General features: G+C 42.7%; 1 protein-coding gene across 2 annotated transcripts in view; it reads right to left on the bottom strand.

Moving 5' to 3' along the window:
• Window positions 1–13,276, bottom strand: part of epha4b (eph receptor A4b) — a 114,978-nt gene that overhangs the window by 68,211 nt on the left and 33,491 nt on the right. For both annotated transcript variants that reach the window (XM_089007356.1, XM_089007357.1), the window contains exons 4-5: window positions 12,742–12,849; window positions 11,130–11,481 (exon numbers count right to left, since the gene is read on the bottom strand). In XM_089007356.1, the coding sequence (XP_088863482.1) occupies window positions 11,130–11,481; window positions 12,742–12,849 (460 nt within the window). The remainder of the gene's footprint in view (window positions 1–11,129; window positions 11,482–12,741; window positions 12,850–13,276) is intronic.

Raw genomic sequence — 13,276 nt, 5'->3', positions numbered from 1 at the left:
GCTACTACATTAGCATGTCATGTTCTGCGCCGGTTAGCGCTAGCCCCGGTTTTCGTGACAAGACCGGTCGTACATCTGGAAGCCATCCATGAACCAGAAGGGAGAAATGAGGTGGAGGGGTGGGGGGGCGAAGGGGAAAGGGTCAATGGCCCCCTTCCTGTGTCTATGCTTCCTGCTCGCCAGGCCTGCTGCCATCTTGAAAAGCCTTTAGATCTTAAATGGAGCAAAGCTAAAACTGACTCAATGCTATGGGAACGTGCCTTTGTTTAATTCACTGGAACTTGACGGCATTCTGAATCACAGCCAATTAATGGCGACTGGACCCAGACCAGGCTTCCCTCCTCACCGCCCTCCCCTCTTGGTCTTTGAGGGTAAAGCTATATTAAGGCACACATGCTAACGGTTTCTCAATCCCTGTCCCATCTTTTGCCAGTTTGCTCTCAAGACTTTGTTAATGGCTTCAAACCCCCCCCCGCATCCACCCGACAACCGCGAGGCAGGTGATCCGCCGCGGCTTTTGTGGCAGCGTGTAATTGGACATTGTCCGCATCAGTGCCACACGGCTATAGGGATGGCGACTATTGTGCGGTGAGCGGCAAAAGCCTTTGGAACGATGTCTGTCATTTGTTCAAACACAAAGGAAAGGGGAGGGGGTTAAGAAACGAGGATAGAGGAATGTCGGATTGAGGTTAGGCTCGTATGTAGAAACGGGGGGGGGGGGGGTGATAAAGGCAAAATTAAGTATGGGATTGTGTTGCCAGACAGATAAGGCGTGTTGTAAAAGGGGGTGTACAGACAGGTAGAAGATAGAGAGATGCTGAGCCTTTTTTTGTTCCGTTTTTGGCAACACGCCACTTATCTATTAATTAATCAATCAAAGCTTTGTACTAAAGAGTTTCACAATCTTAACTCATTCACCACCAGACGATGTGCAAAAATGTGTCCACTCCAGTGCCAGGGTTTTTCGCATTTTCACTCAAATTGCAGAACCCACAGAGTATTGAGTTTTAGGACTACATTAACATTCAATGCAGCGTAAGTAACCTTAGACTCTCTTCTTTCAAGAGAAAAAAAGTGTTAATTCTGAAGTTCTATGGGTCTGGAGTTATCTGAGCTTGAAATGGGGGCGGCTGTACAAAAGGCAAATGCTGCCCCCTCGTGGGAGGGAAAGGATTGCCAGAGGTCTGACAGCAGCTTGATTCAAATACCCCCACAAGAAAAACCAAAACCTGAACAAATTCGGGAATGACGTTCCACGTCATGCTTTTCCATTCCCAAATAAATTTGGGAATGGCAGCGAATAAGTTAACTCATTCACTGCCAGACGTGCAAAAATTTGGGTTTTTGTCATTGCCACTTGAATTCCAGGACCCATCGAATATTGAGTTTTAGGCCTACATAAACATTCAATTTAGCATCAGAAACATTAGACTCTCTTCGTTCATCAGAAAAATAGTTATTTCCTAATTGATATGGGTTTGGAGTTATATGAGCTTGAAATGAGGGTGGCTGTCCAAAATACAATGCAATACATACATTGGTTTAAATAGCACTTTAACAACAACTAAAGCCGGAAGAAAGCGCTAACATCCCAAAAAGGGAAATTATGCCCCCTTGTGAAAATAAAACATTACCGGCACCCAAGCATGAAAAAACAAAACCCGGGAATGGCGCTCTATGTCATATTTTCAATTCCCGAATAAATTTGTGAATGGCAGCGCATAAGTTCATTTGGCAGACATTCTGGACAATGTCTAGGCCTCAAGCTTTGCGAAAAAACATCATGGGGGATGAAATTGATCATGTTCTGCTTGATGGATGGATATGATTCCCATGAACACACCTCTGAAGTCCTACCGTTAAAACATCGAGGGGGTGGGGGGGAGGACTCCAGAACGTAACCGAGATGGATCATGATGGAAAATTAGAGTTGGCTACTCTTCGCTACACACCAATCCAAAATTTGGCAGTTTTACTCCACCGCTCTGTTTTTTCTCTTTTATTTTGATTCCCACCCTCCTCTTTTTTTCTCATTTCATGTTCATCGCACGTCATGTACACTCACCGTCGACTGTTTTTGGCATTTGTGGCCATATTCATCAGCGTAGGATATTGCGGTTAGTTTTGCGGTATGGATGGAACAGGCCTCGTTTTTGTTGGGAGGAAAAATTCGGACTGCCGCTAGTTGACCGCGATGGTATTGCTTCGTGTGGTTTTGAAGCTCATATCATTTTTGGAACTGCCCTGTTTTCTTTTTTCTTTCCTTTCAGAGCGTGGTTTGACGACTGACACTTACGAAGAGTGTATGGTGTCAAGGTAACCAGCTCACTCATACGTAAGGTTTTTTCGACACCTTAAGGCAACAATGCCCAAAGATGTGAGAAAACACACAACCTGCATCTCGCAAGAGCTCCTTGACTTGCTGTTTAAATCATTTTTTCCCCTGCCGCCCTCCCTGCCTCCTTTTACCTTCAATCTCTCTCAAGCTCCCCCCCCCCCCCCCCCCCCGAGCTGCCATCCAGAGAGGAGCTCAGAAACCAAAGAACAGCATGTGTGTGAACACGGAATAGGGGGGTGTGTAGGGGCGAGGGCGTTGACCTTCAAACGTCTGTGCGAGGTGAACACAAAATTGCTCACTTTACTAAGCAAACAGGCGCACACACACACACACACACACACACACACCGATACACACACAAATACGCGCACAGCTAGTGGTATGGGGACAGACTTTAGGTTCTGTGTGGGAGACGCAATGAACTGAAGCAGGTTCCCGACTGTGCTTTAGACACACACACGCACACACACATATTCCTGTTTCAACGGTTTTCTGAGGACCGGATAACTCCAGATAAGGGTTACGGACCACCGTTGCTGTTAAGTTTAGAGAAGAACTAGTGTTAGATTTTTACACTAAATGTCAGCCTATTTCCCACTTTAACTTCTTTAAAAGCAAATACATAAAAAGTGGACTTGAAACTGAAATAACAGCAGGAGTGAGGTTTCTGAATGGGTATGTTCAGAGTCCTCACCCCTGTAGTGAATTTGGTTTAAATATTGTTTTAGTTTTTGTGGTATGAACTTTTCCTTCTCATTAACCACGCACATAAACACACACACAGTGAGTAAAAGGTGTGTGTATCCAAGTGAAATGAAAATACACACCCAAAAAATCATTTTGGGTGAATATGTGAGGACCGTTCTGAAACTTTAAGGGATGCATGTATAGACCCTCTAGAAGCCTTTAGTATGAAATACTTGTGAGAACCGGCCTAAAGGTCCTCACTTGTCAAAAATGACCTCACTATGTATGGTACCCCGTGACTGTAAAGTGTCCTTTTGAGTTTGAGCTTTGAAAGGCGCTTAGAAATTAAATGTATTATTATTATTATTATTATTATTATAAAATGTTAGTGGTCCTCACAAGACTAGTCATACACACACACACACACACACACACACACACACACACACACACACACACACACACACACACACACACACATATATACACACACACCTAAATGAGCTGGATCTCAGGTGTAAAGATTATCCATTCTCTACATCTGTTCTTTGCTAAAACCATTTCATTCATTGTAAAGAGACCCTGGAAACCTTCCGATGAGTCGTGACGTGACTCGCGCTAGGCGTGTGCCCGCGTCTGCGCGTGTGTGCGTGAGCATGCGTGCGGACCTTTTAAGTGCACTCGCTTTCATCTTGTGCATCTAAGGGGCCTATCTTGATTAAAGCCTGACTGAATCCATGTCTTATAACCTTTAGCTTGTCGTTTTTGTGTGTGTTTTTTTTGTGGCCAAGGTGCATAAACAGAGTTTTCTTTTCCTCCCCGCTATGTGGTCGTCGGCATAGTCTGATTGTCCTAGCAGCTGAGAAGCAGCCCTTTGATCACAACCCGTCGCTGAACAAACGGAAAGCTAAATTCCACTCCGCGGCGTAGGCGGTTTTCCTTTTTTTTTTTTTTTTCCAAAACTCTTCTGTAAATGACATTGCGCAGACCTCTGCATCACCTCCCCAAAGTTATGATCTCATAGCAGCAGCCAAGCGGACTTTATGGTGTGTAAAAGTGATGTTTGCCCGACTTTTGCACATGGCCAGCCCTTAATAGGAGGGTTCTCTTCCAAGGAAGTTATGTTTTCAGACCAGTGGTTTTCCCGTTTTTTTTTTTTCACGACGAGTGGAACGGTTGAAGCGTGTGTACAGGTCTCAACATTATTGAGAATTTAAGATAATTTTCAATGATCCTATTGTGGCCAATAAGTTTGTCCCATATGATGTCATCTGAAAGTGACATCACAGGTTACCATGAAATCACTGAAGATGAAAAAATAAGAATACTTTCTCCATTAATCTGAACCACTGAGGCATTTTGCATCCTTGCTGAAGGTCATTTTACGCTTCCTGTTGTCACGTTTTGGTTTGCGACCAACGGGTAGCACTGTCGGTCCCGCCTGCAGCTGCATAGGTGTTGGTCATTTTGATCAGAGGCAGTTAAAAGGACTCCCGGCACGTCCATTCTGTGTCGGGTCATTGTTTGTTTCACCCTGTCAAGGTTTGTTTCGTCTTTGTTTTGTTTGCTACTTTGGACCTGTTTGTTCTGTTGACTTTGTTGTTTGAGATTTTGTTCCTGCTGTCTTTATTTAGCCCAATTTGTCAAATACACCCTCCTGACTGTATTTTTTGGGTCCACCACCACCCCCACCTTGCATATTGTGACACCTGTAACCTGATAACATGATAAGCGTGTCCAATGCAGCAACCTGTGACCCTGGAAAGGCTTACGGTGAAATTTTGCGATGTTTATTTTGTAAAATCTGAAGACCTACTTTTAAATTAAGATTCAGATCATGGAGACGAGTCACTTTCACATGGAAAATCCCATTGAAAATGTTCAGATCCTTCCTGGTATGTTTCTGTCAAATCTCAACAGATGGCATTGTAATTTGTGGTTCTTGTGTAGGATCATATAACACTTTGTAACCCCGGTTCATGGCAAATTGTGGCTCCATGCTCTTAATGTCCAATATGGGAGATGATTTTCAAGTGACAAACGACCAAGCCTTGGCAGAGTTCCCACTGCCCTTGGTCTGAGTGCTATTTTATAATGTCCTAAATAGTCTGGATATCTCTGAGTATGTCCATTTGGTTCTGTGTATTCAGTATATTACCAATCAGCAGTGCCAGACACTTGAGCTCCTCACTCATACATACATTTGCTTTTAGTCCAGTTCTTCAAAAAAGCAAAATGGACTGAGATGTCGTGGTTCTTTGTTTTTTTTTCCTTTGAGGTTGTTATGTCATGATTGCAGCACCGGACAGATTCCGATGGCGCGATGGGAATGCAGGTATAAATTGAGTGCCGTATGCAACAAAAAAACGCATTGCCACACCGAGCTTTAGTACTGCGGCATGCTCAGATGAGAGTGCGGGGAAGTCTTATGAGGTGACAGGTGTCTGTCCTGCTGCGCTCTCTTTTCTCCATCTGAGGCAGTAATTGGTGCTGTCAGCCACACAGAAGAGGACAGGGCACACATGGAAACGCACCCTTCAACGTGTACCCCTTGGGCTTCAAGAGGGTTGAGCACAGATTTTACCATGCTCCCATGACACCTGGGAGAAAGCAGAAGAGGGCGAAGGACCGCCAAGCAGGAATGGAGGCGGTAATGGCGAATGTATGAGAGACAAACAAGCCTGTCTGAAAGACGTGGTGGCCTCCTGGAGTGTCCAAATGATGGTTGGAGTGGGAGTGAGGGAGACATTTTGGAAGTCCCCATGAAGTGACAAAGCACATCTGTATGATTGCGTGTGATGGGGCCGCAGCGTTGTTGAGCACGCCTGCCTCGGTTCACAGGTGGCACACGTGTGCGTGATATAACACAGGTTAGCATAATAGCATTATATCATCTCTATCTAGCTGTCTAGCTATCTCGCTATATTGCTATATAGCCCTCTAACAATCTATCTAGCAAACCAGTTAGCTACCTAGCTACCTATTGTCGAGCGAGCCCGTTTGGTCGCTAGCGGCCTAGTTATCGAGCTTGCCCGCTAGCTAGTTATCTGATTGTTGACATATTGGATGTTTCAGGGTGAAGCGATACAAAGGCTCCTCCATTTCACACATACCGTAAAGCATGGTCATGATATTAAAATTCTGAATTTCAGAAATATGGTCTCTTGAGATGTGAATTAATTTGCTCCAGGACCGCAATCACCAATTACCTAAATGTATATTTCAAATCATCTTTCCCCCATTGACATGAACGTCATTCATGTTCCAACCTCCATGAAACAACAGTAACATGGCCACCTATATGCTATCTACTACCTTTTCCATTTTGAGTCAGCGTTAAGCTAGCAGGTAACACAGTATGTAGTGTAACTCTCTGCGTTTTATGGGTAGCTGGACAGCAAACTCCATTTGTAGCTGTTGGGTCACTCATCTCAAGACACGACAACATTCAGATCTGCCCACTTGAGCCGACGCTCATGCCAAAAACAAAATATAACAACTATGATGCAAAACAAGACAAAGACCTCCATAGATAACTGTGCAGTTATTTTTATTCCCATTTTGTTGTTTCACCAGCAGTTCCTTTTGCTTATTTGGTGTGAGGTAGTATTTCAACTTGTTTTATTCCGACTCATATTGGTAAAAAATATATCTATACATAATCTTATTCATGGGTTCAGCTTGAATACTGGTACACTCATTGGAATAAAGTTTCTGGATTTTATGTACAAAAAAATGTGTAAAATGACTGTTATAAAAATGTGTCAGGACAGTGAGGGGGAAAAAAGGTCGGTTACAGAAAAACACTGAAGCGAGGTTAGACATTGCATATAGAGAGGGGGGGGGCAGTAATTGGAGGTATCTGCTGTTTGTCTAACACAGAAAGGCTAGTAATGATTCCATTAGCGCCTCAGACCGAGAGAGAGAGAGAAAGGGACAGGGATACAAAGAGAGATGCTCGGGGGGTGGACGGATGGGAGTCTGAGACAAACACAGCGACAAAATGAGGCAGCTCAAGGGGGCAAAAAGGAGGAAATCCGCATCGAACATTAGCACGGGAAAAACAATGAACGTCAGAGCAGCGAAATGGCAAAGACGAACAAGAGAGAAGAAATTCAAAGTGGCCATTACTAGACTTGTTCACCTGTGCAGTGAGAGTGACATATACCCCCCCCCGCCACCGCAACTCTTTGTGGTGATTTAAATGCATTAGCAGTGTGTGTTTACCCAAGAGAAGGACCTTTAGAATGCGTCAGGGCAGGCACATTTTGTTTAAAACCACCAGGTGTGAGAGGATGCGGCAGTACCCGGCAGCCTCTCAGTGGGACGCATTAAAGCGTAACGCGACGACCAATAGTCCTATGCGGCCTCATGTCTTCTTTTTTTTATGCAATCATGTGCTCAACATCATATCTAAAATATCGAGACATATTTGTTCCAATAATTGAAACAAATGCAATCACAATCATAAAGAAGGCACCTACCTCCAAGATTGAATGAGCTAATCTTGACCAAAGATAATTAAACGGTTTAAAAATATATATTATCTTGCTAATATAAAAAAAATATCTAGGCTCATCTTAATTAACTCATTCACTGCCAGACGATGTGCAAAAATGTGCCAACTCCAGTGCCAGGGTTTTTGTCATATTCACTCAAATTGCATGACCCACAGAATATTGAGTTTTAGGACAAAATAAACATCCAATGCAGTGTTAGAAACCCTAAATGATTTTCTTTCATCAGAAGAAAAGAGTTAATTCCTAAATTATATCGGGCTGGAGTTATGTGACTTTGAAGTGGGGGCAGCTGCCCAAAAATAGAATGCAATACATACATATTGATATATATATATATAGAGCGCTTTAAAAACTGCTGAAGCAGTAACAAAGCGCTAACATGGACAAAAGGTAAATGCTGCCCCCTTGTGGGAGGGAAAAACATTGCCAGAGGTCTAACCAGCGCTTTATTGGCACCCCTCTAACAAAAAACAAAACCAGTACAAATTTGGGGATGGCGCTCCATATCATATTTTCAAAACCCGAATAAATTCAGGGATGGCAGTGAATGAGTTAAATTGGGTGAGGGGATAGTAGTTGAGAAATGGTCTTAGGAAACATTTCGAAAGACTTGATCTGCTTACGCACATACAAAACTGAGCCTCATTATCCCCACTCGCACCTCAATACACACACACACACACACACACATTTTTTTGTTTTTGCAATCTCTTGAATTGGATCTCATTATGTTGTGCAGGTGGTCATAATGTGCTGCCTGTTGAGTGCATGTGAAAACTAAAAAGCCTAAATTGCCCAAAATGCATTTGTAGAGTGAGTAGGCGTCCTAGGAAAACAAGCCACCGATATGCTTCTAATCATCGCAAGGGAATTGTAATTATTTGGCAAGTTCCTGTCGATTGTTTCCACAATAATCTGCACAAAGGCAAATATGCTTTAACTTGAACTAGAACCCAAAAAAGGATTTATGGCCAACAATAGAAGCCTGCTGACCGGTAATCTACTCACTATAAGTAATTACACAAGACAGAGGTCACATGATTCCTGTTCTTTGACCTTAGACCATCTGCGACAACCCCCCCCCCCCTACTCCCTTAATCGCCCCTCCCTCCCTATAGTGACAATACACAATACACACACATGCACGCATATGCACAAATTCACTATGATTGAGTGAAATCTATCTTGGGAAATGGAGCAGTTAGCATTTTAGCATGGACTGCTAAAAAAAGACAACTTTTGATTGAGTGTGCGGTTTTTAACTCATTCACTGCCAGACATGCGTAAAAATGTGCCCACTCCAGCGGCAGGGTTTTTGTCATCAAATTCCAGGACCACCAGAATATTGGGTTTTAGGACTACATAAACATTTAACGCAGCGTAAGAAACCTTAGATGCTGTTCTTTCATGAGAAAAAAATGAGTTAATTCCTAAATGGTATGGATCTGGAGTTAAATGAGCTTTGAGCTTGAGTTTATATAATAATAATAATAATAATAATAATAATAATAATAATACATTTCATTTATGAGTGCATTTCAAATCTCTCAAGGACACTTGACAGTCACAGGATATTTTTCTGCGGGTGAGCAGCGGCAGCCACACGCACCAGTGTTCACTCAACCTGGAAGTAACAAAGTAAAAAAAAAACACAGACACAGAGAGTCAGTCATTCTTAAGCACTTTCTGTACCCTCTTTGTGACATGAAGCAGTTCTAGATGAAAGAGGATAAAAGTGTCCTTTTCAGCAGTGGATATTGGTTTATATAGCGCTTTAACAACAGCTGAAGCTGGAACAAAGCGCTAACATGGGAAAAAGTGGAAGGGGGAAAAAACTGCCACAGGCCTCGCCAGCGAAAAAACAAAACCCGAACAAATTTGGCAATTGTGCTCTACGTCTTATTTTCAATTCCCGAATAAATTTGTGAATGAGTTAACATAGAAAAAGGGAGAAATACAGAGTATGAAGTGAAATCGTTTGAAATCCAAAGAAGAAAAAGAAGCTCCAGACAGACGCGGAGCTCAACTACGATTGAGATGCAGCCAGAGTTCCGACGCAATCTGTGCACATTACCAGCGTGCAGGCTGCAGCGTACAGCTTGTACTTATTCACTTGTCTCCAAGGCCGCCACTGCCAAGGTTTCAGGGTGTCTTGGCGGCCGCTTCTTGAAAAAAAAAAACAACAACAACCGAGATTGCATTATGTGCTTCGCGTTGCAAGTTTTCGAGGATGAATATCTATGATTTTTTTTTTTTTCCTGGAAGAAAGTGAGCCTGCGGGGACACGGTAGGAAGGCATCGATCTAATGGAGCTTACTCTCCCCAATACAAGTGGGTAGTCAAACACGACGGTGCATATTGCGCATGCCATCTGTGGAGTTTTATGACTCAATAAGCGCTTTCCTCGGGCATACCTTTTGCTCTTTCAACTCACAAACACACACACACTCACGCAAAAAACTCACATAGCAATAAGCACTTTTTCAAACATGTTCTCAAACCACGCTCTCCTCAGCTCAATGTGGTAAAACATATTCAAGCTGGACAAACACACACACACACACACACACACACACACACACACACACACACACACACACACACACACACACACACACACACACAAACACATTCCTGTTTCAATGGTTTTGTGAGGTCCGGATAACTCCAGATAAGAAGTGAGGACCACCGTTGTTGATAAGTTGAGAGAAGAACTAGTGTTACATTTGAAGACTAAATGTCACCCCATTTCCCACTTCCACTTCTTTAAAAATAAAAAGTGGACTTGAAACTGAAATAACAGCAGGATTGAGTACATTCAAAGTCCTCACCCCTGTATGTGAATTTGGTTAAAATATCATTTTACTTTTTGTGGTATGAACTTTTCCCTCTCATTAACCACGCACACACACACACACACACACACACACACACACACACACACACACACACACACACACACACACACACACACACACTCATAAACACACACAGCGAGTAAAAAGTGTGTGTATCCAAGATCTCTCCGAAACTTTAACAGATGCATATATAGACCCTCTAGAAGCCTTTAGGATGAAAAACTTGAGGACTGACCAAAAGGTCCTCACTGGTCAAAAATGTCCTCACTACGTATGGTATAAAATGTTAGTGGTCCTCACAAGACCTGTCATACAAACACACATATAAACACGTAAATGCCCGTGGGGACCTTGTTTTAGGTCCCCACGGGTTTTCGTGCAGTCAACTTTATGTCCCCGCCGGATTGCGCAAACAAGAATGTGCGCGCACACACACACACACACACACACACACACAATAATAATAATAATAATAATAATAATAGTAATAATAATAATACATTACATTTTAAGCACCTTTCAAAGCTCTCAAGGACACACTTCCCAAAATGGAGGAAAAGATACCTCAAAGCAGCTCCCACAGTTCCTTCCGGGAACTGGCCCAACATTGTTGAGAGCACGCCACACATAAATAAATTAAAATATGCGCCCAAAGTAAATCACTTATCAAAATAGTAGACATTTGGCATTCATACACATTTTAAGACAGAGAAACAGTCCACTCACGTTGGCACATGTCCTTGTTCTCCTCAAAGCCCGGTTTACACACACACCTCCCGATCGGAACCAGCCAGCCGCCGTCTGCGCTGCAGTACATCTTGGGAACCTCAAATTCCTCGGAGGCATTCACACAAGCTCCGTGTACCTCCACCAGGGCCGTGTCTCCTCCCGTTATGGTGTCAGGGAACTGGGCCAGATTAAGCACGGTGAGCGGACATTTCTTGTAGAAGACCCGAACGGAAACCAGAGCGATGCAAGCTCCCAGGTCCTGGAAGGCCAAGTAGAAGCCTTTTTTGCTGAGGTTGCTGATGTCGCGCACTTCTGTGTTGAGTTTCATCACGCGGTCGCCAACATCCACCTATAGATAGGTAATATGGATTGGATTAGCCTTTACTAGTCTTGCAGTGGAGGAATTTAACACTTCACGGAAGCAAAGTGATGAAAGTAAGAGGAAAGGAAAGAAAGAAGTAGAAAAACAACATACAGGAGCTGCTGTAAAGTAAAAAAACAAATAAAGAAAGAACAAATAATGTCACACTGTTACGTTTTGGTTTGCGACCAACGAGTTGGACTGTCAGGAGCTACCTGCAGTTGCACAGGTGTTGGTCATTGTAATCAGTGGTAGTTAAAAGGATTCCCGGCACGTCCATTCAGTGTCGAGTTATTGTTTGTTTTACCCTGTCAGGTTTGTTTTGTCTCGTCAAGTTTTACTCATGGTTTTGTTTACTACTTTGGACTTTTTTGTTCTGATGACTTTGTTGTTAGAGATTTTGTTCCTGCTGTCTTTATGTAATGCAATTTGTCGATTACACCCTTCTCCTCCCTCCTACCTGTATTTTTGGGGTCCACCACCACCCCCACCATGCAAACCTGTGACACCTGTAACCTGATAACGTGATAAGCTTGTCCGCTGTAGCAACCTCTGTTCCCGGAAAGGGTTACGGTTAAATCTTACCATGTTTATTTTGTAAAAAAAAGTTTTACTTGTGGTTTTGTTTTCTACTTTGGACGCTTTTTGTTCTGATGACTTTGATGTTTGCTTGTTTGCTCCTGTCACATGATGTTTATGTTTGTCTCCACTGTAGCTCATGTTTTACCCATGCTGTCGTTCATGTTTTGCACCTCTCCTAGGCTTGTTCTCGCTCATGTTACGGTCACTGCTAGTTTTTACTGTCAGTCACGGTTATTGTTTGTCACTTTGGATTTTTTGCTTTCTTCATATCTGAGCTGTGGATTTATTTATTATTTTTGTTTCAAATACAATTCCAAAAGACACAGACAGTAATTCAATCTTTCTGCACCCTCTTTGTTGTATGAAGCAGTTCTGGATGAAAAAAAAGAGTATCAAAGCGTCCTTTTCACCAGTGGATCAGGGATGTCATGGTGAAATGTACATGTCTACTACAAGCTAAATGTTGAACGCAAACACAAAGCTGACGTATAATTGATAAAAAGACACTGTCTCAGACCTCCTGCCCCACGTAAATCCGCTTCAATTCCAAGCTGCGGCAGTTCCGCATATGGGACGACGCGTATAAAAAAATACAACTTTATCTCTGATTTATGAAATATTTTAACCCTTTGAGGTCCACCATTCATTACGTACGCATATCCTCACCTGTGTAAAGCTTTCATCTGCAGCAATAGTATCGATCTTGACGTACTGGCCTTCCTTGATGAACCACAGGTTGGCATTGTTGGACTCATAGTAGTACATGTTGAATGTCTGCAACAAAAAATAAACAAAAATCTTTGTAATCAGGCAAAAGGATAATAGGAACAAGTATTATGCAAAGGTCAGACCCCTTCAATTATCTAATGAGTTGATCTAACGGAAAGCACGCTCCAAAATAAATTTGCTCAGCTGCGTAAATATCAAAACGTTTTCATCATCCGTTTTTATAACAGTGGTGATTATATTGATAAACCTCACTCGAGCGCAACCAAATGCGCCTGGATTTCTTTTATTCTCACTTGAGAGACAATCCAATTCTGACTTGCTTCAAATCCAATGCATCACTTTGCTATTGATCTCTTACTACACCCCAAAAATTGTGTGTGTGTGTTTTCTTGGCTTATGACTTTCCATGATTGTTTCATAAGTGCTGTTCCACATTTGAGCCAGCAAGGATTTTAGTTAGATTAACTCATTC

Source organism: Hippocampus bargibanti, linkage group LG11 (genome assembly GCF_051943395.1).
Source record: "Hippocampus bargibanti isolate YZ-2025 linkage group LG11, ASM5194339v1, whole genome shotgun sequence".
Classification (NCBI taxonomy): Eukaryota; Metazoa; Chordata; class Actinopteri; order Syngnathiformes; family Syngnathidae; genus Hippocampus; species Hippocampus bargibanti.
Note: the sequence above shows the minus strand (reverse complement) of the source record. Positions and strands in the feature narration are given on the sequence as shown.